Source organism: Rattus rattus, chromosome 6 (genome assembly GCF_011064425.1).
Source record: "Rattus rattus isolate New Zealand chromosome 6, Rrattus_CSIRO_v1, whole genome shotgun sequence".
Classification (NCBI taxonomy): Eukaryota; Metazoa; Chordata; class Mammalia; order Rodentia; family Muridae; genus Rattus; species Rattus rattus.
In genome coordinates, this window is record NC_046159.1 from 1,677,183 (window position 1) to 1,702,722 (window position 25,540).

At 44.6% G+C, this 25,540-nt stretch overlaps 1 protein-coding gene across 1 annotated transcript in view; it reads right to left on the reverse strand.

The window, feature by feature from the left end:
* Sox5 (SRY-box transcription factor 5) overlaps positions 1-25,540 on the reverse strand; it is a 369,147-nt gene that overhangs the window by 100,533 nt on the left and 243,074 nt on the right. The window contains exons 7-8 of the mRNA XM_032905393.1: positions 21,512-21,632; positions 1,430-1,515 (exon numbers count right to left, since the gene is read on the reverse strand). Of these exons, the coding sequence (XP_032761284.1) occupies positions 1,430-1,515; positions 21,512-21,632 (207 nt within the window). The remainder of the gene's footprint in view (positions 1-1,429; positions 1,516-21,511; positions 21,633-25,540) is intronic.

Sequence of the window (25,540 nt, forward strand, 5' to 3'; positions counted from 1 at the left end):
CTTCTAGCTCTGTTATAAAAGACCGTTTTTTTGTTTGTTTGTTTGTTTGTTTTTCCCTATTACCTACAAGCACAGATGTTTTAAATGCCAGGTAATGTAAGTCATTCTTTGAGAAAGTTAGAAAAACACAATTTTCCCATAGCAATGTAGACAGCGAGTGTATGTGTACATCCCTGAAGTCTTACCTATTACGGCCCCTTTCCTGTATTGTTGCTATTCCCCAGACGCCATTGAAAAGGATAACAAATGTTACGGTAATTTTATTGTCCTCATGGCTCCCACACTTCTGAACATATTCTAGCTCAAAGAAACAGACTCGTGTCGTTTTTTCGTGGAAAGGATAAACTAGGAACGGATGCTACAACTTCTACAGGATACTCTCAATGCTCAATGCTCACACGGCTATCTCCTCCTGCTAGCCTCCAGCTTTGGTCATGGTACATCTCTGCTCACGGGTTCTACCCAGCTCTGGAGGATCTGATGAAAACTCAACCTAGATCACTGCCGGGCTACGGCAGGTCACACTCCTGGGTGCCGCTGCACTGTTACGAAGTGGGACAGCGGTACATCGGGCTCTGCACGGCGTGTTTCCCGTGCTCGTAGACCAGTTCTCCAGGACGAGGGTCCCAACTTCGCTTATCATCTCTTCTCATTAGCTGCATAATTCGAAGGCTCACGGTAACAGGGCGTATGAAGTATTTTATGTGGTACCAATTCAGAGAGTGAGATAAGGAACGCTCCCTCTGCTAAAATCATATCGATTCTCCTTTTAACCTCAGAGCCGTAATTTCTGAAATCGCCTGGACATCTGGTAAGGTTATTGACTTTTGCTGGGTACACTGGAGATGCACAGTCTGAAGGGCAAAGAGGTCTCCATTAGGACGTCAGGGTAAACCCGAGCTCAAATGGACACCTGCTGGCCTTGGTCTGGTCTTCCTCGCTCTCTCGAATGATCTGCCGCTAAGCAAGGAGAACGAATGGGTTCTGAGCACTTTAATAACACCAGGCGTCCACAATGATTTCAAGTAACGCTCTGTTTCAGTTGCCTTGGCTCATTGCTGTGGTTAGAGATCTCTGACAAGCTGTTTACTTTTGTTGCTATTGTTGTTATTCTTATTATTATTTGGGGGACCATTCTACCACAAAAAAAAAAAATCACGGTGCCCACCAGCAAGATGGAAACGGAAGCTTGCATTGTTAAACCTTACCAGGCAATGACAAAATTGTAAGTAATCTTTAGTTTGGAGCACACAAACAAAACTGAAAAATAATCTTTGGGGGGGGGGGTTGAGGCTCAGAACAAATAAAGACAAAACAAACATGCAGCCAAAGTCTCGGTCTGCAGTGGTGCTTTGCTCTAAGAGGATAATGGTCGCCTTTGGCGGCTCCTACTTAACCCCTGCCTCCCCTGCATTGTCTCCCGACTTACCTGCAGCTGGAGTGGGCCTAAGCCTGGTGTCGCTGCAGCGGCAGCTGCCATGGTGGTTGGGATCAGCTGAACGGGGTAAGGGTCACCTAAGTAAGAGAATAATAGAGGCGTCAGCACCTTTTATCTCCTCTCCACCTGCAAATTAAACTCCTGCATTCACTCTTCCCCAAAGCCCGCCTTTGTGTGTCTGGCTGGGGCCTAATGAAAAGCTCTATTGTGTAGCCTTTACCAACACTCTTCACAACCCTGGCTGAGAGAGGAATGCGAATAAAGGAGCAAGCAATTAAGGCTGAAACCTCATCCTTTTTTCATGGTGTGTTTAGGAAAATGGGGGGTTGGGGTGCATGGTTCAGAGGGCTGTGCTTGACACACACACACACACACACACACACACACACTGCAGACTTGGTCAGAGCACAGCAGGGCTGTGCTTGAACACACACAGACACACACACACACACACACACACACACAACCCCACACACTTGGTCAGAGCACAGCAGAGGGCTGTACTTGAACACACACACACACACACACACACACACACACACACACACGCATACATACACACACACACACACCCCACTGCAGACTTGGTCAGAGCACAGCAAGTCCTTGCCAACTTTCAGTCTTATCACAGGCAGAACTTAACTAAATCCACTTTCATTTTAACGAGCTAAAAACCAAAGATCAGAGCCATTAGCTAAACTTTTTTGAATGTTGTGTTACTATGGCCTGGATTCAAATAACCTCTTTAATAGCTCATGGGCGATTCCAGGATAAAGAAAGCATTTTCATGTTTGTCCTTCCTTTCTTTCCTTTGTGACACTATAGGGGATAGTGACATTTTAATTTTATAGAGATAAATGTTGACAAAAGTATATTTTAAAGGCAGCAAACAAATAGATCTTTCAAATTTAAACTAAAAAAAATAAGGTCAAAGATTAATCTTGTTTTTCTCATCTTGTGCTCTATAAAAATGTGTTCCACAGGTATACACGGATTGTGTGGTGCATTTTTGATGCAGATCAAGAGATATTTATTTGCTTAGTAAGAGCTAAGGCAGATACTTTCCACAGAGGCCAACTGTGTGTTAGTAAGGTAATCAATAGAGCACATTGATAACCACTGGGAATATGATATAGCAAGAAATCAAAAGTAATGACTACAAGAACAATTTTTCTAATATACTAAACTGGCTCTAGAAATTGAACATGGGGGGCCAGGTGCCTATAAATCCACCATTCAGGAAACTGAGGCAGAAGGACCTGAAATGCATGGCCAGTGGGGTATACACAAGTGAGACCCTGTCTGAAAAAAAAAAAAAAAACACAAACCAGCAAAAATTAATCCATGAAAGAAATGGTTTAAGTGTTCACTCATAAACAATATTAAGGTAATTCTGTTTTAAACACTTATGGGTACCAGGGATAAATGGTGAACACTGCTCTTGGCATTAGAAGGTGAATTTTTAAAAAGGTGTGACACAAACACTGGTTTTATTAGGAATACAGTGAAGTTCGAGCTGTAGGCTTCCAGAGAGGTCCCATAGTAACATTTTCACAGAGCCTCGACATCTTTGTTTCACCAATTTCTTAATTTTATACTTGGTTGTAATTTTGTGCTTTAATAAGTATTATTTACTAGTATAGAGATTTTACATAGATAACATTTAGCATTTTTATTCAGAAGAGAATGCTCTAGCTTTGTTTCAGTGTGACAGATAGCCTGAGGAAAAGCAGCCAGGAGGATCAAGAGCTCATTTGGATTTCTGTTCCAGGTGACTTTGCCTTGCTGAGAAGAAGTCACGGGAAGGACTCGAGACAGCCAGTTCATAGACGTAACATTCACGGACAAGTGGGGAGAACTGAATGTATGCACACATGCTGCCTGCTTGCTTGTTCAGCTAGATATCTTATGCCATCCAGAGGCTTGCCTAGGGAATGGTGCTGCCCACAATGGGCTGGATCCTCTATAGCAACCAACAATGGAGATAATCCCCCACAACTGATCTAAGTAATTCTGAAACTGAGACTCTTTCCTTACGTAACATAGGTGGTATCAGGTTGACAGTTTAAACTAAGAGCACAGGGTACCTGAACTACAGAGGAGGCTTTGAAGAAGATATTCATGGGGCTGTGGATGGTGCTGGGTGACAACTTAGTGTTCAGGGTTCTACAAGAAAATGTTAGAGCATCTAACTTTATCCTACAGAAGAAAGGGAACCCCACACGTGAAGAAGAAAAACAACCAGGATTACTTAACCAGCAAGTGGAAGTCACAGAAATAGACTTCTGTGTAGCAGGTGACAGGGGTGGATTGGTAAGAGCCTAAGAAACTCAATACTTAAGTGGGTAGAACTCACGAGGAAGCTGGCTGGTTTTATGACAAGGCAGGAACTGGTTTAAGGTGAGTTCCAGAGTTTCCACTCAACATTGACAGAAGAGAAAGTCAGTTTATTTATTCGGCTCATAACAGAGATACAGAATGAGAGCGCCCCACTAGGGTAGGAGGCTGAGGGAATTACGTGAAGAAATAAGAAAGCATTTTGGATATTTTGCGCACCAAGCTTTGAGAGAGACGAGCACGCTTCCAAATGAAGCCGTCCGAGTTGATGACATCAATTTGGAGTAAACACAGTTGAGAACGAATCCCAAGTGAACAGGCGCTAGGACTGGAGACTGAGTTGGTATTTATAACCTAAAGGGAACATGGAGACTCCTGGCGACTTTAAAAATAAGCGCGCGACCTTGGATTGTAAGCATCGAAATGACCCGGGGAGAAAGTCTCCTTGAGAGACTGTAGGATAAGCTGGCCTGTGAGAGGCAGGGCGGTGGCCATCTTGATAACAAAAACCGACGTTGGAAGAGTAGCCTAAGAAATGAGTAGCGCCATTCTTTCATTCCCTGGGAATGGATCAGAGATTAGCTGAAGAGGGGCACACATTTTCCCTCTACCCTTGCCCAATGGACGTGACTGGTTGCTTCAAGTTTCTGCCACCTTGACTGACCCACCCCCAGCCCCATGTTCGACCATGACTTGGAACTACGAGCTAACTCATACTCCTTCTCCAAGCTGTTTGTGTGAGGTGATTTCATCACCGCAACTGTGAATAATGCATTCTGAGAATTTCGACTGACAGTGAAGGAATACTCAGGGAAGAGGAGGCCCATAGAAATGGAACCAGGAGTAGAAAAGGTGAGCTGGGGCGGGAGCTGGGATCTCATTGGGGAGAATCTGGTGAAAACTCACTGGGAGTGAATGTGGTCAGGTGAGGATGGGGCAAAGTTGCTGGAAGCGACTGTGGATCTCTTCTTAAAATGTGACTGTCCCTGAGCAGAGGCCACGTTCCCTAAGAAAGGTACACTTGCAAAGTCAGCCTTAAAACCCAGCGCACCAGGCACTGCTGGGAGAACTGCATTGACTCATATTTCTGGCCCATGTGCCGGCCCCCTTCCCCCGATGTGCAAGATTATTCTCGAATGCACAGACTAGGACAAACTTGGTGACAGTTCACTTGTCAGATGAAGGTACAAACCTAGCCCACCCTAGCCAGTCAGTGCGCATGCTCTAACTATAGGGCGCCAACTCCATGCCTGGTCAGCCAGTGCGCATGCTCTAACTGTAGAGAGTCAACCCCGCCCCTGGCCAGCCAGTGCACTGGCTCTACCAAGGGATGGTGTGGATTTCCCACGTCATGGCGCTTCGGGCACCAGCATGGAGGGATCAGGATGAAGGCTGGGTGTCTAACTGCACCTAGCTTTGGGAAAATTAGTTAAATCGGCATGAGCATAGCTTCTGAATCAGAATTTAAATCTTAATGGGATTTCCAGGTGATCTGCAAGCATCTTCGCCTTGTCAACTGCGGGAAGGAACAACTCAGAAGTTACTGCAGGCAGAAGTGTGACCAGGAGGGCTTCCTGTTTAAAGAGACAAATGCGTGCAAACATTATAGCAGGCTGCTCTGCTAATGAGGAGCATCCGGTAAAGACGGGGCAAGCATGTGACAAGGGGAGGGGCAGATGATGTCACACGTTTGGGCTTTATTACCACTTGGTATTATTAATTGCTTAATCTATATGACACTGGTTCAACGGGGGGAAGTTGAAACGTTTGAAGCTGAAGCCACATTTGTACAAACTAGCTAAAATGGTAAATATTGTAATTGTATGGTTATTAGAATCGATCATGTAAATGCTTACAACATTGTAATTCATTTGTATTCCTCATTTAATGAACACAATCTTAAAATTAACTAAAGCGTTCATGTGCAGACTCTGGTGCTCTTCACAGGGATAATTCATTTATATAATTTACTTTCCCTGTTGTAAATTAATCAATTAATAAGCACTTGCAACATCCACCATGTGATTAGGAATCCGTCGGGTGCTGTGTGAGACATACACAATAAAATTAAAGAAATCTGGGCCTCTAATCATCATACGTTCATTCTATCTGAGCGTGTTGGAGTTGCTCAGGCCATTGCTGAGTGCTACGGGAGTTAAAGGCTGCTTTAAACAACAGTTAAAGGGGTAGAGAGGAGTCACTGTGGCTCCAGGGGCTGTCAGGTGGTGGGGAGGCCAGAGTGAGTGAAGTGTGACAACTGGACAGGGAAAAGGAACCCAGCTTAACTGACAAGCCATGAAAGAAAGCAGAGAGGAGCAACCTTTTCCCTACTCCATCGTGAAAGAGATTTGGCTGCTTGACACAGAAAGGCAACAGATGAGAACTGAGTGTCTGGCCAGGGTGGTTCCTGCCTGCGAGGCTAAGACAGAGGCCATCAGTTCTAGGCCATCCTGGGCTATATTGTGAATCTCAGTCCAGCCCGAGCTACATAGCAGGATCCTCTCTCAAAGAAAAAGAATATATACATGTGGTTTCAGCAATGCCACTAAAGAGATTAAGTAACAGGAGGAATAACCTGGTGACCTAGATTCATATTTCAGAAACACAAGCTCATGCGTGTGTTTGGATGGGAGAGAGCACCCGAAAAGGTGTCTCGGGTTTATACTTCACTAACATCTAAATAGTAATAGCTTACATGTGCAGGTAAAGGTCGCGGGTGAAAATCGACACTATTCTGTAACAGTTTTTTATGATGCACATGTCAGAATATTATGAAACAATCATATAAGCAATAAGTTATTGATTACGTGTGTCATGGGTTGAATTGTCTAGCCCCTGTTGGTGTACTGAAACCCAAATTCATACTGAGCATGGCTATGTATGGATTTAAAGAAATGAATAAGTAAAATGTACTCACCGATAGACCCTCATCTAAGAGAAGTCCATTGTTTAAAATTAATGCGTCTGTGTGTGTGTGTATGTGTGTGTGCATCTGTGTGTGTGTATGCGTCTGTGTGTGTGTGTATGTGTGTGTGCATCTGTGTGTGTGTATGTGTGTGTGTGTGTGTGTGTGTGTGTGTTGTCTGTATGTATCATATTATACATGCTGACACCAGAGATAACTTTGGTGAGTCAGTTCTTGCTCCCACTTGTGAAGGAAGGCTGTGCCTTGCTGGGTCTGGCCCCTGGGATCTATAATCTAGGCTAGCTGGCCCTTAAGCTTCTGGCTGATTCTCCTGTCTCTCTTCTCCCCTTCCGAGTGCTACGATTACAGGTAAGAATCAGCGTGTCTAGCATGGGTCCCAGGGGACCGAACTCCAGCTACTGTGCTTGTGCAGAAATAGATTTCTTACTCTGGGCCATTTTCCTGGCCCTGACAGAAGTCCTGATAGGAGGATTTTAGGACACAGACATACCTGTGAGGGAGGCAGAGGAGGAAGTATCATGGAGGCTGAAGAAAGAGACTCCCTAAGAACCGTGTCATCTCTAAAATCTCCTAGATTCCATGCTTGCGAGAAACATTCCTGTCGTCTAAGCCACCCAGTCTGTGACGCTTCATTCTAGAACACAGCAGTCTGGGGGCGCTATCTGGTAACCTGTTTGGATATGTAAGGGAATGGAGGACAATGGAGGACAACACATTTTAGCAGCAGAAGTAAGTAAAGTACGAACAACCACTGTGTCTCTTCAGCCACACAGCCTCTGAGATGTATACGTGCAAGACTTCAGCCCATTTCAGAAGCTTCTCTCCAAGGAGCCGCACCATAGCAGCCGTCTCTGCCCAATGTGAGATTCACAGGCATTGCACCATTTCTGCCTCAATATTAATCTTTTACAATCCAAAATATTTAGAGCTGAGTATGTTGAAACCGGCAATCATGCTCTGGAGTAAATCGAAACATAGTCATGGAAATTTCCTAATGTAGCTATTTAATTCTTAGATAAGGAAACTCAAAATACATTTTACAAACATGCAATGTGCTTAAGTAGATATGGGATCTATGAGAGTTCGTAATGGTAAACAAAAAAAAAATCAGAAGCTACTGGAGACGAATACTTTTGTACAAATGCTGTCCCTCATTATCACACCACCCCGAAGTTACCTGGTCCAAGAAAATACTACAAGAGACTTATTTTGTAAATACCACAGGAAGAACTTAGTGAATGGCAGATAATGGAAAACTCTGACTTTTAAAGTCCAATCATGTGTTATTCAAATTGACTTTCAACTACTTAAAAGTAATTTCTTTTATTCCTACCTCAGTTTTTAACCATTTGAACAGTTTTTTCCTCAACCTTTCCAAAGTTAATTTTCTTATTTGAAGTTCAAGCCTGGAAAATTCTAGTTCAAAATAACAATTTTTATGAGGTTGAAAAACACCAAGGCCCTAGCTTCCTCAACTGTGGGTCACAACCCCACATAGGGCCAGGTAACCCAACGTGGACTTGAGGAACAACAGGCAAGGGTGAAAAGTTTCTGAAGACGCCATGCCCAGGGTGCCAGTCAATGCTTTGACAATACAGCCAAGATTACAGTGTACGTGGGAACAAAGGCTAGTCTGGCCTTAACCCCTTCAGAAGGTTTCCTGATACTGCTGAGTCACACCCTGAGACTGCACATAACACTCTGGTTGTGTTATGATATGTTGCTATGGTATATAAAGACAAGAAAATATTTTTTTTCAAACAGGGTTATTCAGCTTTGGAGTTTGAGAAGTAGGTGCGGCCTTTGCCAGGGTCAGGCAAACACTTTCGGCGGCCCCGCTGACCTAATGCAGAGGCTATTGAAACCTACATGTCTACCGAAATGAGGTGGTAAATACTTCATCAGCCTGGAGCGTTTATTATGCCGTTGTTTTGCTTCCTTGACAACAACAGATTTCTTTCTCTAGGTGCCAGGAAATGTGAAAACCTCTACTCTCCCCACAACATGCATGCACACATATCTGCATATATGTACACATACATGTTCATGCATGCACACACGTGCACAAGTGCACATACACACGCACAGGCACATGTACACTCGAGTGTGCGTGCTTGGTCCTGTCCTGATGGCATTTGTTATCTAATGAGGAGATAATCACGCAAACACACGAAACTGGCCTCAGGATGCTCTGGGCAAAGTGGAAGGGCGTTGAAAGGTTTCCAGAAATCTTGAGGAAAGAAATTAGCCTGAGAAGAAACTACAGCAAAATGAAGACTGTTGATTTGAATGTCTCCAGGCAATGAGCCACTTTCACTAAGAGATTATACTTCAGGACGCTTGCAGGATCTGCCTTCTACGTCTCTGTCTGCCACAGTATACACAAGCCTCCATCACTTCCTGGAGGCAGATTATCTGTCTTCTCAGATGTACATTTAATACACACTGACCCTCCTTTTCTACCTTCAGGGGAAGCTCTGGAAGAAAAAATAAGGCTCTCAAGGACAGTGTGGAAGAGAGACCAAGAATGAGGGTGTTGCGTTGGCCCCTCTCAGACGCTGTGGAAAGAATGGGCAACCAGCACCTTCTGCTTGGGATCCCCTCATTCGCTGGCAGTGCTCACATGACTTGAACCCCTGTGTGGGCCCCAGCATACACAGGTACACCCTTCAAACACATCCAGTACAGAACAGGAGCAGTGAGCTACATGCCCAAAGGGTGATCAGAACTGAGAGCTCGCAGAGCCCTGCACTTTGCTCTGATGGCGACGGTAAGCCAGTGCCGATGCTAAGCGGGCTGGTGACACGGCCTGATTTGTGTTCCAGATAGATCAATTTTGTGGCTAGAAAGAGATCGATTGGGAGAGGGAGAGGCAAGACAAAGAGACATGTTAAACCCACTGCTGTAAATCCAGTGGGAAATGCTAATGGCCTGGACTAATCGGGATGGAACGGGAGAGGGACAGCACCTGCAGAGAGCAGAGGCCCCAATTAGTTGGCAGAAAAGAGGCCTGAGGAAACAGAGGGGGAGACCACAGGTGAGCTTTCCTTTTCATTCTGGCCTGTGGCTCAGGAACGGAATCTCACCGTCCTCCAAGTTCCTTATTCCCCACCTGGTCTGAGTGTGGGCATTTAGTATTTATTGAATTTTAGAACTTTGTCAAATTTGGAACATTTTACATATGCTAGCACGCGTGCACACACACGTGTGTGTATGTGTGTGTGTATATGGTTTGTATGTGTGTGTGTGTGTGTACACATGTACACATATGTTTATACAGAACCTTCACTGGGAGGGATTAAGGTGAAACACAATCTAACAGAGTGGTTTATGGTTTATTCGTTGAGATTTATTTCATTGTTGTGTGTACAGTTGTGTACCTGTGTGTGTGATTATGCCACATATGTAATTGTACTTGAGGAGGTCAAAAGTAGTTGTTGGATCTCCTGGAGCTGAAGTTACAGGTGTTTGTGGGTGCTGGGAATTGAACTTGGGTCCTTTGAAGGAGCAATCGGAACCTTTAACTGCTGTGCCTTCTCTCCAGCCTTGTAACTGTGGTGCTGAGAGGAGGGCATTTGGAGGGTGACCGGAGATGGGAGCTTTGTGATTACACACCAGGGAGTTTAGAAGAGAAGCACGAACCCTGTCCCTTGTGACTCTGTGCCGTGTCACATGCTGCATCAGCTGGGAAGAGGGCGATCCTTAGATGTGACTCTGAACTGTGAGTCAGAACAAACCGTTGTTCGTCCTGACTTTTCCTGCTCTGTGATGTTGCATTACTAGGAACTGAGGGGAAACTTTATATAAACCAGGAAGAAGCTTTATATAGAGTGGGAGTACCTGGGGAAGCGATCATGCTTTTCTTAGTAAATGTTGCATTTTAGCTCCTAACACACAGCAAGTAGCCAATAAATGTTTTTAAAATTTATATATTATAAATTAATAACTATTGAGTGCAGTGACAAGTGCCAATGGAAACATGAGACAAGTTGAGAGACTCGTTTTACTGAGGGCTGGATGGGTGCATGGGTGGGTGAATGGATAGAGGCATGGATGGGTACATGGATGGGTACATGGATGGTTGGTTGCATGGATGGGTGCATGGACGAATGCATGCGTGGATGCATGCATAAATAAGTGGATGGGGTAGATGGATTGATGGGAGGGTGGATATATGGATGGATGTATGTGTGGGAAGACAGAGTGGTATGTGTAGATGAATGAACATGTATGGGCCTGTATGGAGACAGATGCATAGATGCCTTATATGACCTCAACCTTGGGCTTTAGTTCTTCAATTATTTTGTTATTTCTTCATAGTAAGCTGCAAAAATACTTCCCTGAACAAAAATCTCAGGCCCTCAAGTGATTCACCTGTCATGTCTTAGAGTTGCCCCTTGTGATGCTGGCTCAGGGTCAGGTGAACCCTAGTCTACCTCTTGGGTTCTGGGTCAGAGTGTGCCTCCACCACAACAATTGTTCAACTGCATTTGTCACTTGAAGTTGGAAGTAGAGATCCCCACACTTAGAGGCATCCATCCCTGGATATGTTTTCCCTCATTGATTTAGATGAATTTCTTCCAAACATTTCCTCTCAACACGAGGCACATTTCTAGCATACCTCAATTCTTTACATCATCACCATCTTACTGTATTCGACCTACTATACAGTATCAGAAACAAGGTGCGGGGAAACAAGAATCCAATCCTCCTCCCTCCCTCCCTCCCTCCCCCTCCCCTCCCTCCCTCCCCATCTCTGTCATGCTCAGGCTGGCCTCCAACTTTTCAGCAATCTTTTTCTTCAGCCTTCTAAGTGCCAGACTCACAGGAGTGAGCCCCTTTCATGACCAACTAACATTCACTTATTATGGTGCTGGAGGCCAGGAAGCCTAAGAGCAAGGGCCTGACAAGTACCACATACAATGACAGACCGTTTCATAGATACTGCTTGTAGAAGCCACCACTCAGAAGGGACAGAGCAGCTCTCGGATCCCTCTCCCTAAGGGCTTCTCTCTCTTGACCTATTTGTCCTGAATGCCCCAGTTTCTAGAAGAATCACCCCAAGAGCTGGAATTGTACCACATGAGTTCTGGGCAGAAATAGACACTCGCACTAGAAGAATTCAATTCTTCTCAGATAGATTGTGGGCATGCCAAAAGCAGGGACTATGTTTTATGAATCTTTCAATACTCACTTCCAAGCACAGTGCTTGACTCATTTAGGGCTTCTAAGAATGAACGAATGAATGAAGAATTTACTTAGTTATGAAGCTAGTCAAGTATCTAAAACTGGATATGCCTCCTGGTGGATTGAAAGTCTAGGGTTTAATGAAAGAAACAGATCATAAGCAAATAATTCTACAAATAAGAAACAATTGGTTTGAAGATACAGTGTTTAATTCAAACAAACAATTTTTTAAAAAATTGGCTCCCTATAATAAAAAGAGCAGGTAGTGAAGAAGGGTAGAGGCTGAGGGCGTGACATCATGCAGAGAAGATAAAACATTAGTTCCAGAGATGTAGCTCAGGGCTAGAGCATTTCTCTAGGACACAGGCATCCTGGGTTTAATTTTCCACACCACGATGAATTCTAAAAAGAGTCTAAGAGAAAGATGAATTTTCTGTTATATATTTTCAGGGAACGGATATTTTTTCTACTCCATGATCTGTCTTTTATAAACTTTTTTATTCCAAAAGCAATTCATGTCTGACTAGATAGATATGAAAGTAAACTATATTTAGGTCAGTGAGATGAGGGGTAAGCTCAGAGGGTAGGGGGATTGCCACAAAACCTCAAAACCCAAATTTGATCCCTGCAATCTACATGACCTGAGAGAGAACCATTTCATGCAAGTTGTGTTCCAACCTCTCTAGTTAGGCTGTATACACACACACACACACACACACACACACACACATACACACATACACACATACACATACACCACACACCACACTCCACATATCACACACACCACAACACATACACATACCATACACACATGCACACACACACACACACCAAACACTAAATGCACACACACATACACACACACACTCACATAAATGCACACACACACTCACATAAATACACACACACACACATAAATGCACACACACACACGTGTACACACACACACATACACACACCATACACATACACACACACACACCACACACCATACACCACATGCACATACACACACACACACACACACACACAAACACCATACACCACATGCACACACACACACACACACATATACTCACACCATACACCATATGCACACACACACACCACACACCACATGTATACACACACATGCACACACGCACACCACACACCACATGCACACATAGACACACATATCACACACCACATGCACACACACACCACATGCACACACACACACACACACACACACACACACACACACACACACACACCCCATTTTGAGTAAATAGTATGCATCTCCAGAGTGTTAAGCTGTTTGGTTGCCTGGTTGTTATTGCCATCTATAAGTGTCCGAGTGCTGCTGAAGACAGACTGGGAAAACATGCCGTACAGGGACAAGATAAGTCATCCGTCATCCCACTGAAGGCCTTACGGCAGCCTACTGTGAAGTCCAAGGAACCCGAGATGTGTCTCTCCACAGCAGTAAGGGCAGCCGTACGCTCACTCTCCGTCTATTTATTCGTTTTTGAGACCTTGTTTGTTTTTTTGTTTTGTTTTTTTTTTTTAATTTCAGTTCTGTGCATAGAGGTGCACACAGTGACCACAAATCCCAGAAGAGGGCGTTGGAACTCCTGGAAACTGAGTCACAGAGGGTGGAGAAGCCCCCGTGGGTTCTCAGGGCCTCTACAAGAGCATCTATTGCTCCAAAGCGCTGAGCATTGACTCCAGCCCCAGAGCATTTAGATATATGAGGACTCTCCTCAAACAGCATGGTGGACTCTGAGGAAGAAGTAAAGAATGGCTTCCTCAGTGCCAGAGAGAGAGAGAGAGAGAGAGAGAGAGAGAGAGAGAGAGAGAGAGAAAGGAAGGAAGGAAGGAAGGAAGAAAGAGAACAAGCCTGCTATCATAGCATAATATGATTTTAATTTGAAAAATTTTATGAGACGTGATAATATTTTGTATTAACTCCCGCCAGACAATAAGGGATGAATGTAAATGTCTCTAGTGAATTTTATTTGGGAAGGTAAAATATATTGGGCCTTGTTTGGCTCTATAGATATTTTAAAAAAGACACTCCGAGAGAGATCATCGTTAGCTTGTAGGTGCTCTGTCACGGGCTAACCTTTTTTTTTTTTCCCAATGGGAGGTTCTTTTAATAAAATAATTTTATGACTTTTTAATGCAGCGTGGCAATGAAAACTTTATCCTATTTAATAGTCCCCTCCATAGCTAGTTTGGAAAGAGATTAATTTATGAACACTTTAGGAAATACCTCTCAGAACAGACATTTCTGCGTATCATCAATGAAGTGCCTGTTTTACCATTAACTCTTGGGCCAGAATTGGAAATTTCTAGTGGGGATGAAGATCCTGGATTAGGCAGCTTTGCTGTCTCTGAAAGGGGGAACTTCTTCGCAAGGTGCCTTTCGCTTCTGCGTTCTAGCGTTACCGCAGAGGTGGTGTTTAAATGGCTGCACAGTAACGCACCTTGAGAGGCCCATTCATAAACTAATTGCCTTTGCGTCCAGAACTATGCCAGAATATACGTCTAAGGCCTGCCTCCGTGTCTTAGCGAGGAATGGAATGGTATAGAGGAAATGGATCTAGTAGGATTACAATATTGAGACGTAGCAATTTAAAAGAAGGGAATTCCTTTAAGTCAATGTAGACACAACGGATTGCGCTTTCTCTTTCATATCTGGCTTGTCCTTAGGGGTTAGCATGTAATTAAAGATTTTTAAATTTTTTTATATATACATTGCACTGTTCTGTGTGTCAGGGCAGACATCTCATTTCCGGGACTGTGCTCAGAGTCTGTGGTCTTCAGGTGTCCTGGCTTGCATGGACATGGCCCCCCAGAGGCACATGTGAATGGTTGGCCTCCAGTTTAGAAGGTTGTGGAACCTTTAGGAGGAAGCACTCCACCAGAGGACGCTGGTTGCTCCGGCTCCTACAGCTAAAACTCTGTGAGTGCTCCCCTCGGGCTCCCACGACCACCATTCCCCAGGGTGGACTTCAAGCCCCCAAACCCCTTCCTCACTTAGACTGCCTCATGCCATCCACTGGCCACGGCGACGAGAAATGTAACGGGGCGGCGGGGAGGAAAGCAGCCAGTGGGAAATACATGTGGGATGGATGCCTCTTAGCCTACAAGACTCTAAATGGTACCTGGAGGGTGATGTAACAACCCCACACTTCCAAGGGGAGCACATAGCACAGCTGTCCCCGGAGGTTGGGAACGAGCCACCTGGAGTGGGTGGACTCAACTGGGCTGTGACCTAGAATGAGTGACAGGATTTTAATTCTGCTCATCTGTCTTTATTTTCAGAGTTGGATCGCTCACTTAATACCCAGTTGTGATGTGACAATGATCTGTCTTCTTTAGAAACGGCTATAACGAGTCAATTAAAAATATCAATTATCGTATGAAGTATCTGGGACTGCTCCCGTGGCTGCCTGGGTGTTCAAAGAGTGAGGGCACGAAGGGAAGTGGCGACCTTCTGAGACACTGAGAAAAGATGATGTCATGCAAGCATAGGCCCCCCCAAGCATTTGTAAGTGTGACCCCCACCCCAACTTCTTCAAGGATCAGGCTGGAGACCAGATGAGGGAAACAGCAGAGTTTGCAGTTGTGGGGGAAGCTGACGCAAATGCTTCCTTCTTTGGAAGCTCGCCCCTCTCTAAGATATAAATTGATTTCTATTTATGTGTCCGTGTGTGTGCCACATGCATGTAGGTGCCCACAAAGGACAGAAGACTCATCAGGTCACCTGGAGATAAAGTTACAGGTGGTTGTGAGTGACCCAACCTGGGTGCTGGGAATCAGCTCAGGTCCCCTGGAGAGGCAGCAAGGGGTTTTAACCTGATTCCCCCTCCACCTTTACAGCTCCCTTTATTACTTCCAACTTCGGGATGGTTCCTGTTAGCGTTTGTCACGTGTCTGTTTCCACTTGTCTGTTTATTAGGCTCACGTTGGAAACAATTACGTGATTTTTTTTTTGAAGGAACTGTACTTAATCACTCCCAGCTCTGTGAAACCAGCGATTCAGAGATTCAATCGCATGCTCTTTCTGCATCTGAGCACATCGATTAATTTTTCAGAAGTGTGCTACATAAAATGGCAGCATAGTGATCGAAAAACTTAATTGTCTTATGAGATTAGCTTAAGTAAATAGACGTTGATAAGCCAGGCTTAATAAACTTGAGATATGCTGTATTTACTCGGCATCAGTTCTCTGAACAGTGTTTCCTCTTCCTATAAGAAAGGAAACTCTCAGTTAATTAGTTCCTCATATGCCACAATAAAATTAATGCTTAGGAATTAAATACCATCGAGTTCCTCAGGCAAGCTTGTTGACATGTTTCTGTTTCTACTTAATACCACATGTGTCGTTGCCTGGCGGGAGACCTTGTGGGTTCCACTGTGTCTCTCTGGTGCACAGGGCCTGTGTTCTGGCATTTAGAAAACCACACGCTAATTTCTGATTTAACAGAGTCCACGGTGTCGGCAGACATGCAGGTCATAGGCAATCAGTGTCCGACAGTCACCAAAGCATAAGGCGAAACCCATCAACATGGTACACGTTTATTAAACCAACATCCAGGTCCTGACCATTTCAGACTGCAGGTTCCAAGTCAATAAGCAGAGGAAGGGGATATCAGGTCTCCTTCCATATTGTGTTAAGATGATTGGGATTAATTTTCCCCCCAAACCCCTAATTCTCTTCCTTCCTCAGATTTTATAAGTCAAAGCCTTTGGGGGAGTCTGATTGCGTTGCTGAGTTTGGAAGTGTTTATTCCTGTAAAGAAGCCCTTTGAGCTGGCCATGGCTGAATGTGTCTCTACTGGAGAAAGAGCCTGTGATGTCAGGGAAAGGTTGTCACACAGGCAGGAGCAAAAGCAGAGCCAGGGAGGAAGATATCACTTTCATCTACACAGGGGAGGCAGAGAGAGGGGGAGGGAGAGGGGGAGGGGGAGGGGAGAGGGAGGGGAGGGGGAGGTAGTGGGGCGGTAATTCAGATTGGAGCATTACTAATGCTGTGGAGAGGTGGGCCATCAAGTCATCAGGTAAAGAGATCAGCCAGGTTTCAAATTGAGGGACTGAGGAGTATGGAGGCATAGCCTTCCCATACTGATGCTGTTCCTCCAGCAATGATCTACCTTATAAGGCTCCCAAAACTGTTTTAAACAGTGTCACCAACTGGAGACTAGGTACTCAAGTGTGTGAGTCTACGTGGGACATTTCTCTTTCAAACCACCAGACTTGCTGGAGGAGGACCAAAACAGTGGACTTAGAACCTGGTCCCACCTCCACGCTCTGCCATTCCAAGTACTTCTTAGTTTGCTGTTGCCTATTTGGGACTGGGAGAATTTCACAAAACCAACACAACAGAGAGCTTTGAATCAGAAACAGGGCGGAATCAACTGTTAAAGATGTATGCATTGATTATCTTCACAACAGCACACATGGTTCTGTAAATTATGTGGGAATACATTTTTTTTTTTGTTTTTGTTTTTGTTTTTTATGTTCACGACAACATCCTGGTTTAAAGAAACAAACTCTATAGTAAACAGGGTTAAAACAAGAAGAAGAAGAAGAAGAAGAAGAAGGAGGAGGAGGAGGAGGAGGAGGAGGAGGAGGAGGAGGAGGGGAGGGGAGGAGGGGGAGGAGGGGAGGAGGGGAGGAGGAGGAGGGGAGGAGGAGGAGGGAGGAGGGGAGGAGGAGAAGAAGAAGAAGAAGAAGAGGAGGAAGAGGAGGAGGAGGAGGAGGAGGAGGAAGAGGAGGAGGAGGAAGAGGAAGAGGAAGAGGAAGAGGAGGAGGGGGAGGAGGAGGAGGAGGAGGAAGCAGCAGCAATACTACACTATGCAAAGATCCCCAAGGCCTTTCTGAGTTAAGACCCTTTCAATGCCATACCCATGTGATGGCACCTTTAGGAGAAAAGAAAATCCAGCCACTCCTTAGAATGCAGAAAAGTCCACGAAATTTAAATATAGAAGTTCACAAAGTGCCAAGCAGATGCCTCTATATTTTCTTTCAGTTTTAAAATACCCAGCATGCCCCTGGGAGTCAACCAAGATCACCTCCAGGCCGGTGGCACAAGATGTTTAGTTTCTGTCCCTCTAGCAAGGTGACTTTGTGTCAACCATCATATGACACATTCTATTCCGCACCCTGTGCTAAGTGATCAAGCCAGTTCTTTTCCAGTTCTTTTTTATAGTGTGCATAAAAACTGTTCTTTTATTGAATTTTGACTTTTCTTGAGATTTTATTATTTCCATATAAAATGCTTCCTTGTCAAAATTTCCAGTGCTTGTGACTATTATAATTGAAGGATTGGAAATGTTGTGCCCACACAGAGAAAAGGACAGAGGGCTATGGCTACCAATAATTGAGTCATCTACTCTTCCCAATTCTGTTTCTAATCTAAACACTGTAGAGGAAGAGGCAGTGGGGGGGTGCTCTTGAAAACCATCACCTGGAAGCCTTGAACGGAGGGAAGGGCCCAGAGAGAGAAAACTGCAGAGCAAGCTTCAACCCTTCCACCAGCCAAGGTCTCTAAAGGTTGTCCCAAGACGTAAACGTTTGGTGTACACCAACTTACACACACACACAACGAATGGATCTAGTCCCTTTAAGGTAGGGTTGAGTTTTCTAAGAGAAACAACCACAGGGGATATGTCTTTCTTCCAACACAAAGTACTTTTGCAGGTACCAAAGCTACTTAAACCTTTATTTGAAGGCAGGTGCCTGGCAGCAATCTCAGAGTTCAAGGGTTAAAGTTTTTCCTCAGAAGCTGGGGCTCTACCCTGAAGACCATGAATATACACTGAGACCCTCCCCAGGAGTGATTGAACTAAATTGCGTGCGTGCCCACTTGCCTTAGAATTCAGAACTAACATTCCAGACTTATTTAATGGGTTGTCATGATTACTTTCCAACGAGCTGGTACTGTCAGATATACATTGGTCTTGAAATTGTACATTATGTGTTATGAACTTATTTTTCACACTGGAGCTCGCTTAAGAGTTGAGAAAGAACTAACGGGTTACTTCCTTTCCTGAAGTGAATTGGGTAAAATAGAGTTGACCTACCCAGACTGTTTTCATATGACCCTTTCAAATTCAAGCCTCCTCTCTCTCATAACACTTGATTTACTAATTCACCTTTATTACTGGCCCAAGACTGAGACTGATACCTCTAATCCCAAGGTGCTATTGGCTGAGGCAGGAAGACTGGACCCAGGTCTGTGATCAACAAAAATGACAACAATATTAAACAAATGCCATCACCCCCCAAACACACACACACACACACACACACACACACACACACAGAGAGAGAGAGAGAGAGAGAGAGAGAGAGAGAGAGAGAGAGAGAGAGAGAGAGAGAAGTTTACAATCACTTTTTGATGTCTTAAGAAATGGGGAGAAAAAGGAAAGCCAAGGCATGGATTTATAGGGCTGTGCATTTTGGGTTTAATCACACGCCCAAACAGAATGCTAGAGTTTGTCATCAATACTCTCAGGGCTGTGAGCTGACATGAAGACTCACGGGCCTGGAGGAAAATGCCCTTCCTGCTCCCTTTCCGTGCATCTAGTCCATGTGTTCTGAGGTCTCTGACTGCTGACTCCCACTGTTATCAGTCCGCACTGTGCATCCTTGTAGCGGGAGCTATGGGACAACTCTTTTGTCTGCTCCATGGCAGGCAACATTTTTATTATTATTTTCAAAACAGGACCAGCACCTCCGCCGATACCTCTATTCTCCAAGGAGCCTCTTTTTCTGCAAATAAGATTTGTTGACTCAGACTGCAGCAGACAGATTCCTCAGCCAGGCCTATAGGGAACATTTATCCACCTTTCCAGCAACTGGACAAATCTCAGCCTGGTATTTCGCAAGCCGATGAGAAGCCTCTGGTTTTGGATCCACGCGGTATGTGGGCTGGCCAGGGTTTGTCACTGAGAACTGCATCATAACACTCAAAGTGACTGCCAGGTACAGAAAATCAGGTTGTCAGCAACGGGGAAGTGGGGTGAGCAGTCACATGGAAGGTGGGGCAGCAGGCTTTATTTTGCTCCCCGCTTTTCCCTCCCCGCTTTTCCCTCCTCGAAATGTGATCAGTGAGGAGACAGCCAGTTGCGTTTGTCTCACGCCCACCCAGCTCCTCCTTGAGGCTTGCCCTGAGAGTCCGGGTGTCAACAAGGGCGGCCACTTTCCTTCACAGCCCACTTCTGCTAAGTTCTAGAGTCTGGCAAGGTGCCTCGCTGAAGGTGGCCTGCAGCAGCCAAAGCTTTACTCGGTTTTATTTCCAAGTGGTATTGTCTATAACTTTAAGCACTCAAGGCACGAATATCAAACAGTTAAAACACCAACTGTTTCCACAAAGGTAAAACCTGGTTTGGTCCCTGACACAGGGAGACTGGAGAAGTTGAGTGTGGCAGCTGTCAGCGGGGAGTGAGGAGCCCTGTGCTCCTGCCATGTCTGGCTCTGTAGGTGTCTGGCCAATGCTCACCCTCGCTATGTCCCTCTGCAACACATTTGCTAATGGATCTTACTTCTACATTTGCTGCAAATAAGATTTGCACCGACTTTTCTTCTGGAAAGGAAAGTGGTGCTACATGCGTACTTTGCAATGCAGTCTGAGGCAAAGGACAATTTATTTAAGCAGTGGCCTCTTGGTTGCTTTAGTAAGCTCGATTACAGAAACAAACAAATGAACAAACAAAAACAAAAACAAAACCACAATCGCATTGGCTGCCTGTGTCTCAAGTGAGGACCAGTTCTCTTTTACACAAAGTGAAAGGGAGCCGAAGACCCTTTATGCTTACAGACACAAAGCTTACAGTGACAATAGAATATAAAATTCCATCCTTAGAATGGGAATTATTCCGAGAATTTTAAATCCTCAGAACACAGCCTTTAATTATCCTTTAAAAAAAAAGAGAATTCTGTGCATCTAGACTAAATGATGATCTATAGAGTTTGAACTGTGTAATTGTGTTCTGAAATGGGTAAGTCAAGGGTCCAGGATGGAAAGAAAATATGTCGACTCATTTGAAAACATGGGAAAAACAAGTCAAAAGCAATGTAGGCTAGATCAGTAAAAACTAACTACACGGAGGAGAAAATGGAGGTCTGGATTTGTACAGTCGTGAGGTGAGGTTTGAGATGAGGATTAGCTTGAGCATCTCTGCCCAACTTTACTAGAAATCAACTCTAATTCTGCTGCCCAGTGATGTTTTGCATTTTTGCACCTGGGGTTTTAACCCTTATTTCTAGCCTTTACATCGAACAACTGGGAATCATAAATGACACCAAGGGACCAGGAGAAAGTTGTCCACCATAGGTCAAAGATCGGGACCCTTCAAATGTTTGAGCAGGTTCGAAATACCAGGAAGAGTGACGCGTGCTGTACACAGTACACAGCAAGAGGAGACAAGAGAGGAAGGGCGGTTTCTGGTTCACAACGTGAAGGGCTGCCTTCTATGCTAACCCAAACCATTCCTAAACCACCACTGTGTTTTATCTCCTGCTCAATGAGTGACCTCATATCCGGGCATGGCAGTTACATTGAATACTCCAACTGAAAGCCACGAACTCCACCCACTCCGGAATTAAAAGCTCAGAGTACTTACTGCACCCAGCCTTGTAGCTGAAACCAGGAGGAAGGAGGAATCCTTGTTGGGCAGCTGCTGCGAGGGTCCGCTGGTCGGGAGGGAACACGGGAATCATCAATGGCGGCAGCTGACCTTGAACCTGCTGAACGTGAGAGAGCGAATCAAAGAGAAGTTGTCTTGGTGCCCCCTTGTTCCACCCCCTGAAGCCCTTACGTCCCTAGAACAGATGGCCATCCGTTCAGACTCTATCTCGCCCCTGTCAGAATGGCTATCGCCAAGAACATGAGCAACGCTGAGGAAACAACCGATTGGTGAGTTTGAGGGGAGATTGGTCCATCCAGTCAGTATGGGAGTTCCTCAAAATGCTAAGAAGGGAACCGCCACGTGACCCAGTTTGCATCGCCTGCATGTGGACCTGAAAGATGCCCGTGCAACCTTCTACAAGGACACTTGCCACCCACGCTTCTTATAGCGTCAGTCGTGGAAGCCAAGGCCTGAGATGAGCCTCGGCAACTGCCCGCGCGCAGGTAAAGAACATGAAACTGGAAGTGAGAGAGCTTGGGGTAAGAAGGATCTTAACTGGATAAGAAGTGAGAAAGGGGTGGCGCACTGGTGGCTATGATCAAATAATGCACGTGAAAGGAAGAGTCCTTATGAATCCCATCACTGTGTGCAATGAACACACGCTAAAAGTAAAGGTAAAGCCAATGGTCGACCAGAAAGTTGTTCGGATACTTGGTTTTAAGGGCATGACTTGGGGCTACCTCAGAGGGAACAGCTAGAAGACCTCCTCCCTTCAGAAGATAACTGAGTTTCACATCCAACATAGTGAATGCATTGGGTACTAAGCCCCCGCCCAGTGAAAAAATCCCTCACTCTTGTTTTTTAGCAGTGAGATTTAGCAGTGAGATTCTGTTCAAAGTTGTCAGAGTGGAGGAAACCAGCCTTTATAAACCACACTTTTGAGTGTTAATTCTATGTGTGCACACATGTGTACACATGCATCTGGCTTTGCAATGCAGATGGAGACCGGTGGCCGGTGTCGGGTATCTCCCTCACTGTTTGCACTGTTTTTTGTTTTTGTTTGTTTGTTTTTTGTTTTAGGCAGGCTCTCTAATCAAACATGAGCTCATCCATTGGCCCCACGGAGATGCGACTACCACGGAAAGACTTCCTGTAGCTATTTTCCTTCCTCCCTAGCTCTTTCTCCAGATGTTTCTACCACCTTCCGACGGATCACACACCCCCTGTCCCTTCCCCAGTAGATCTTGAGGACAAATTGGCAGGATTCCTCTGTGCTTGACCACACCAGACTGCACTCGGCAGCATGCTCTCACGCTCTCACGCTCGAACCAGTCAATCCCTTCCATTGTTTCTTCATGGTGAGGTTGTACTCCTCCTTCAGATGATTTTGAGGCTCGCACAATGTCTCATCAGGCACTTCTTAGTGCATCCAACTGTGGAGCAGAGAGAACTATTGCCTTTCATAATTTAATAAATTAATACTCGAGAAAGGTAACAGGACACTTCTGGTCTTAAGTGATTTTTTAAATCATATCCAGTTTCCCCTGCGAACTACAAATTTATTTGGAAAAAGGAGCTCCACTTCTTTCTCACTGTGTTGTTTGGACCCAAGAGCTCGGGCTCTTTTATGGAGAACTCATGAGCCAACAGGTTAGATGGACTGGGAGTTCCTTCACCTGAATCTATCAGCTGCAGAGTCTGCAAAAATGCTGTGGGGACCCAGCTTATCTACCAACCAGAAAGGAATCCAACTATCAGAGAAATATAGCAGAGGATGTTCAGCGGTTTCCTGTTCTTACTCACACAGTAGCACTACATGGGTTCACATGCTACATCTTTGAAGGCGGTAGAAGGTAATACAGCAGTGTCATGCACGTATTGCACGCTTGTGCTGCACTAGGTGGCCAGCCCATCATACCCTGCTGGGCTGTGTTCGTTACTCTATCTTCTCGAAATGTTTTATCATCGTGTAGGAGCTGGTTATCCCAGTGTTGCTATTTTCTTTTGCAATCATTCTCTGTTTTTTTCGTGTCTTCTCATTAGTTTTAGGATAGGACATAAATACTGGAACTGCCTTGATATGCTGATGGGCAACCGGGCTTTCCACTGTTCTCTTGGCCTTGGGGTAGCTCTAGTGTTTCCCTGTGGGTTTCCAAGTTCACGTCTCCCTCTCTGTTGGGGAACAGGGCCTTGCTGTGTTTCAGGCTGGTCTCAAACACAGGTCTGTCTTGCCTCTTCTTACGGTGCTTGGCTTACAGGTGTGCCTCACCAAGCTTGGCATACATTTTCTTAAATAAAAAAGAGTGCTGTTTTTATATGGAGATTTTTTTCTCAATGTATGACTTAGTGGTTGTTTTTACTGTGGACTAAATGTGAATGAGAGTATTATTCAGTAAGGTAGCCTGTTTTATTGGGTAAAAGTTGTAACATTATGAGGGACAAGGTAAAATTCCTGGGGCGTTTTTTTTTTTTATTAAATCTGTATATTTGAAACTTTTATTTTATTATGGGTAATTATTGAGTATATTTTGTTATAACTTTAAGTTTTTAGTGTCTAAGTATTTTAAAAGTGACAAGTGAGAAACGGCATATTTTAATGCATATTTCAAGGAGAGGAAGAACCCAGGGGCTCTCTTCTCTGAGAAACAGTCATCACACTGACAAGAAAATCAGACCTACTTTGGCCAAATAAATTGTTCATAGTACTGTATTTTTGTAAAGGCTAAGCTAAGACCAATAGGACAAGTAAAGAGGGACAAAACAAAACATATCAGCCCAATTTCACGGTTTCAGTAGTGAGTTTTCTTACGAGGATTGCAGAGCAGTCTGGAGAGGATGGCACTCTTTATATTCCCAATGAGGCTCCCAGCAAATGCACAGTACCACAGTGGGTGGTGGGTCTACACATGAAGCCGGAGCGCATTTCCACACACACACACTTTGTCGTCACTACTCAAATTCTTCGGCTGAAAATTTGCCCTCTGATGAAAATTGCTCATTCTCTCAAATCAAGAGCAGAGGTGCTTCTGTGGTCACGCAGAGTGTGGGGACCAGGAAACAGTTTGGCTGGTAATTTTCTTGTTTGAAATGTTTCCAAGACGACTCTGGGTTGCTGAGGATTGTTCCCAAGTGCGAGGGGCCCGGGGTGTGCGTTGTGGAAGAGGTGGGTGTGTTAGAAGAGCTTCTGAGAGACAGGAGCTATGGTGTTCACCATCCATGCACCAGCAATGAACGTTAAAGGAGAAACACGCCTAAGATAAATCTGTACGAAGGAGCCCTGCACCTGCATCGAGGGGTGGGAGACGGGTGTGGGAAGGGGCTCCTCACCTGAGGTAGTGTTCGCTAATTTGCTGGGAAAGCAGTCCTGTGCATCTGCTTCCTGGAAGGAGTGAGGAGCTGTATGTTAGCTCTACCATTCAGCTCACCTCTGCTAAAATCTTGTCACCACTTTGGGGAGAGGAGCACATTGAGTGAAAAAGCTCCAGGCTTTCTGGACACATTCTAAAATGAACTAGTCCTACTGTTGGACATTGATCCTCTGTATTTGCCACTTCTGAATATTTCTTAAGTTTAATCACTACTAAGTTCAGTTTATTACTTAATGCATGAAATTCCTTCTAAACTCTTAATTAAGTTTTAAAAATGTGTGACATTTTTAATTGAAATTTCAATAAACTACTTTTGTCACAAAATTTTAGTCTTTTTTTTAATAGGGGGCATGTTATTCACAAGTTGGAATATGTCATAACAAATTTACACAGCTACACCCTGACTTTAAAACTTCGGAATGTCTCTCGTATCTTAGCACCTCCTATTCTTTTACCAGAAAATGCTGCATATATTCGTGCCCTCTAAAAATTTGTGACCCCCCCCAATTAACTACGCTGACACTTTCATAAAGAAAAGTATCTAATAATTATTTATTTCAGTATTTCATATTTAATACGTTCTATCGTGCAACTTTTGGTTCCATCTTAAGCGAATGCTTTTGATTATTAATCTGCTTCCCATTCGTTCCATGAG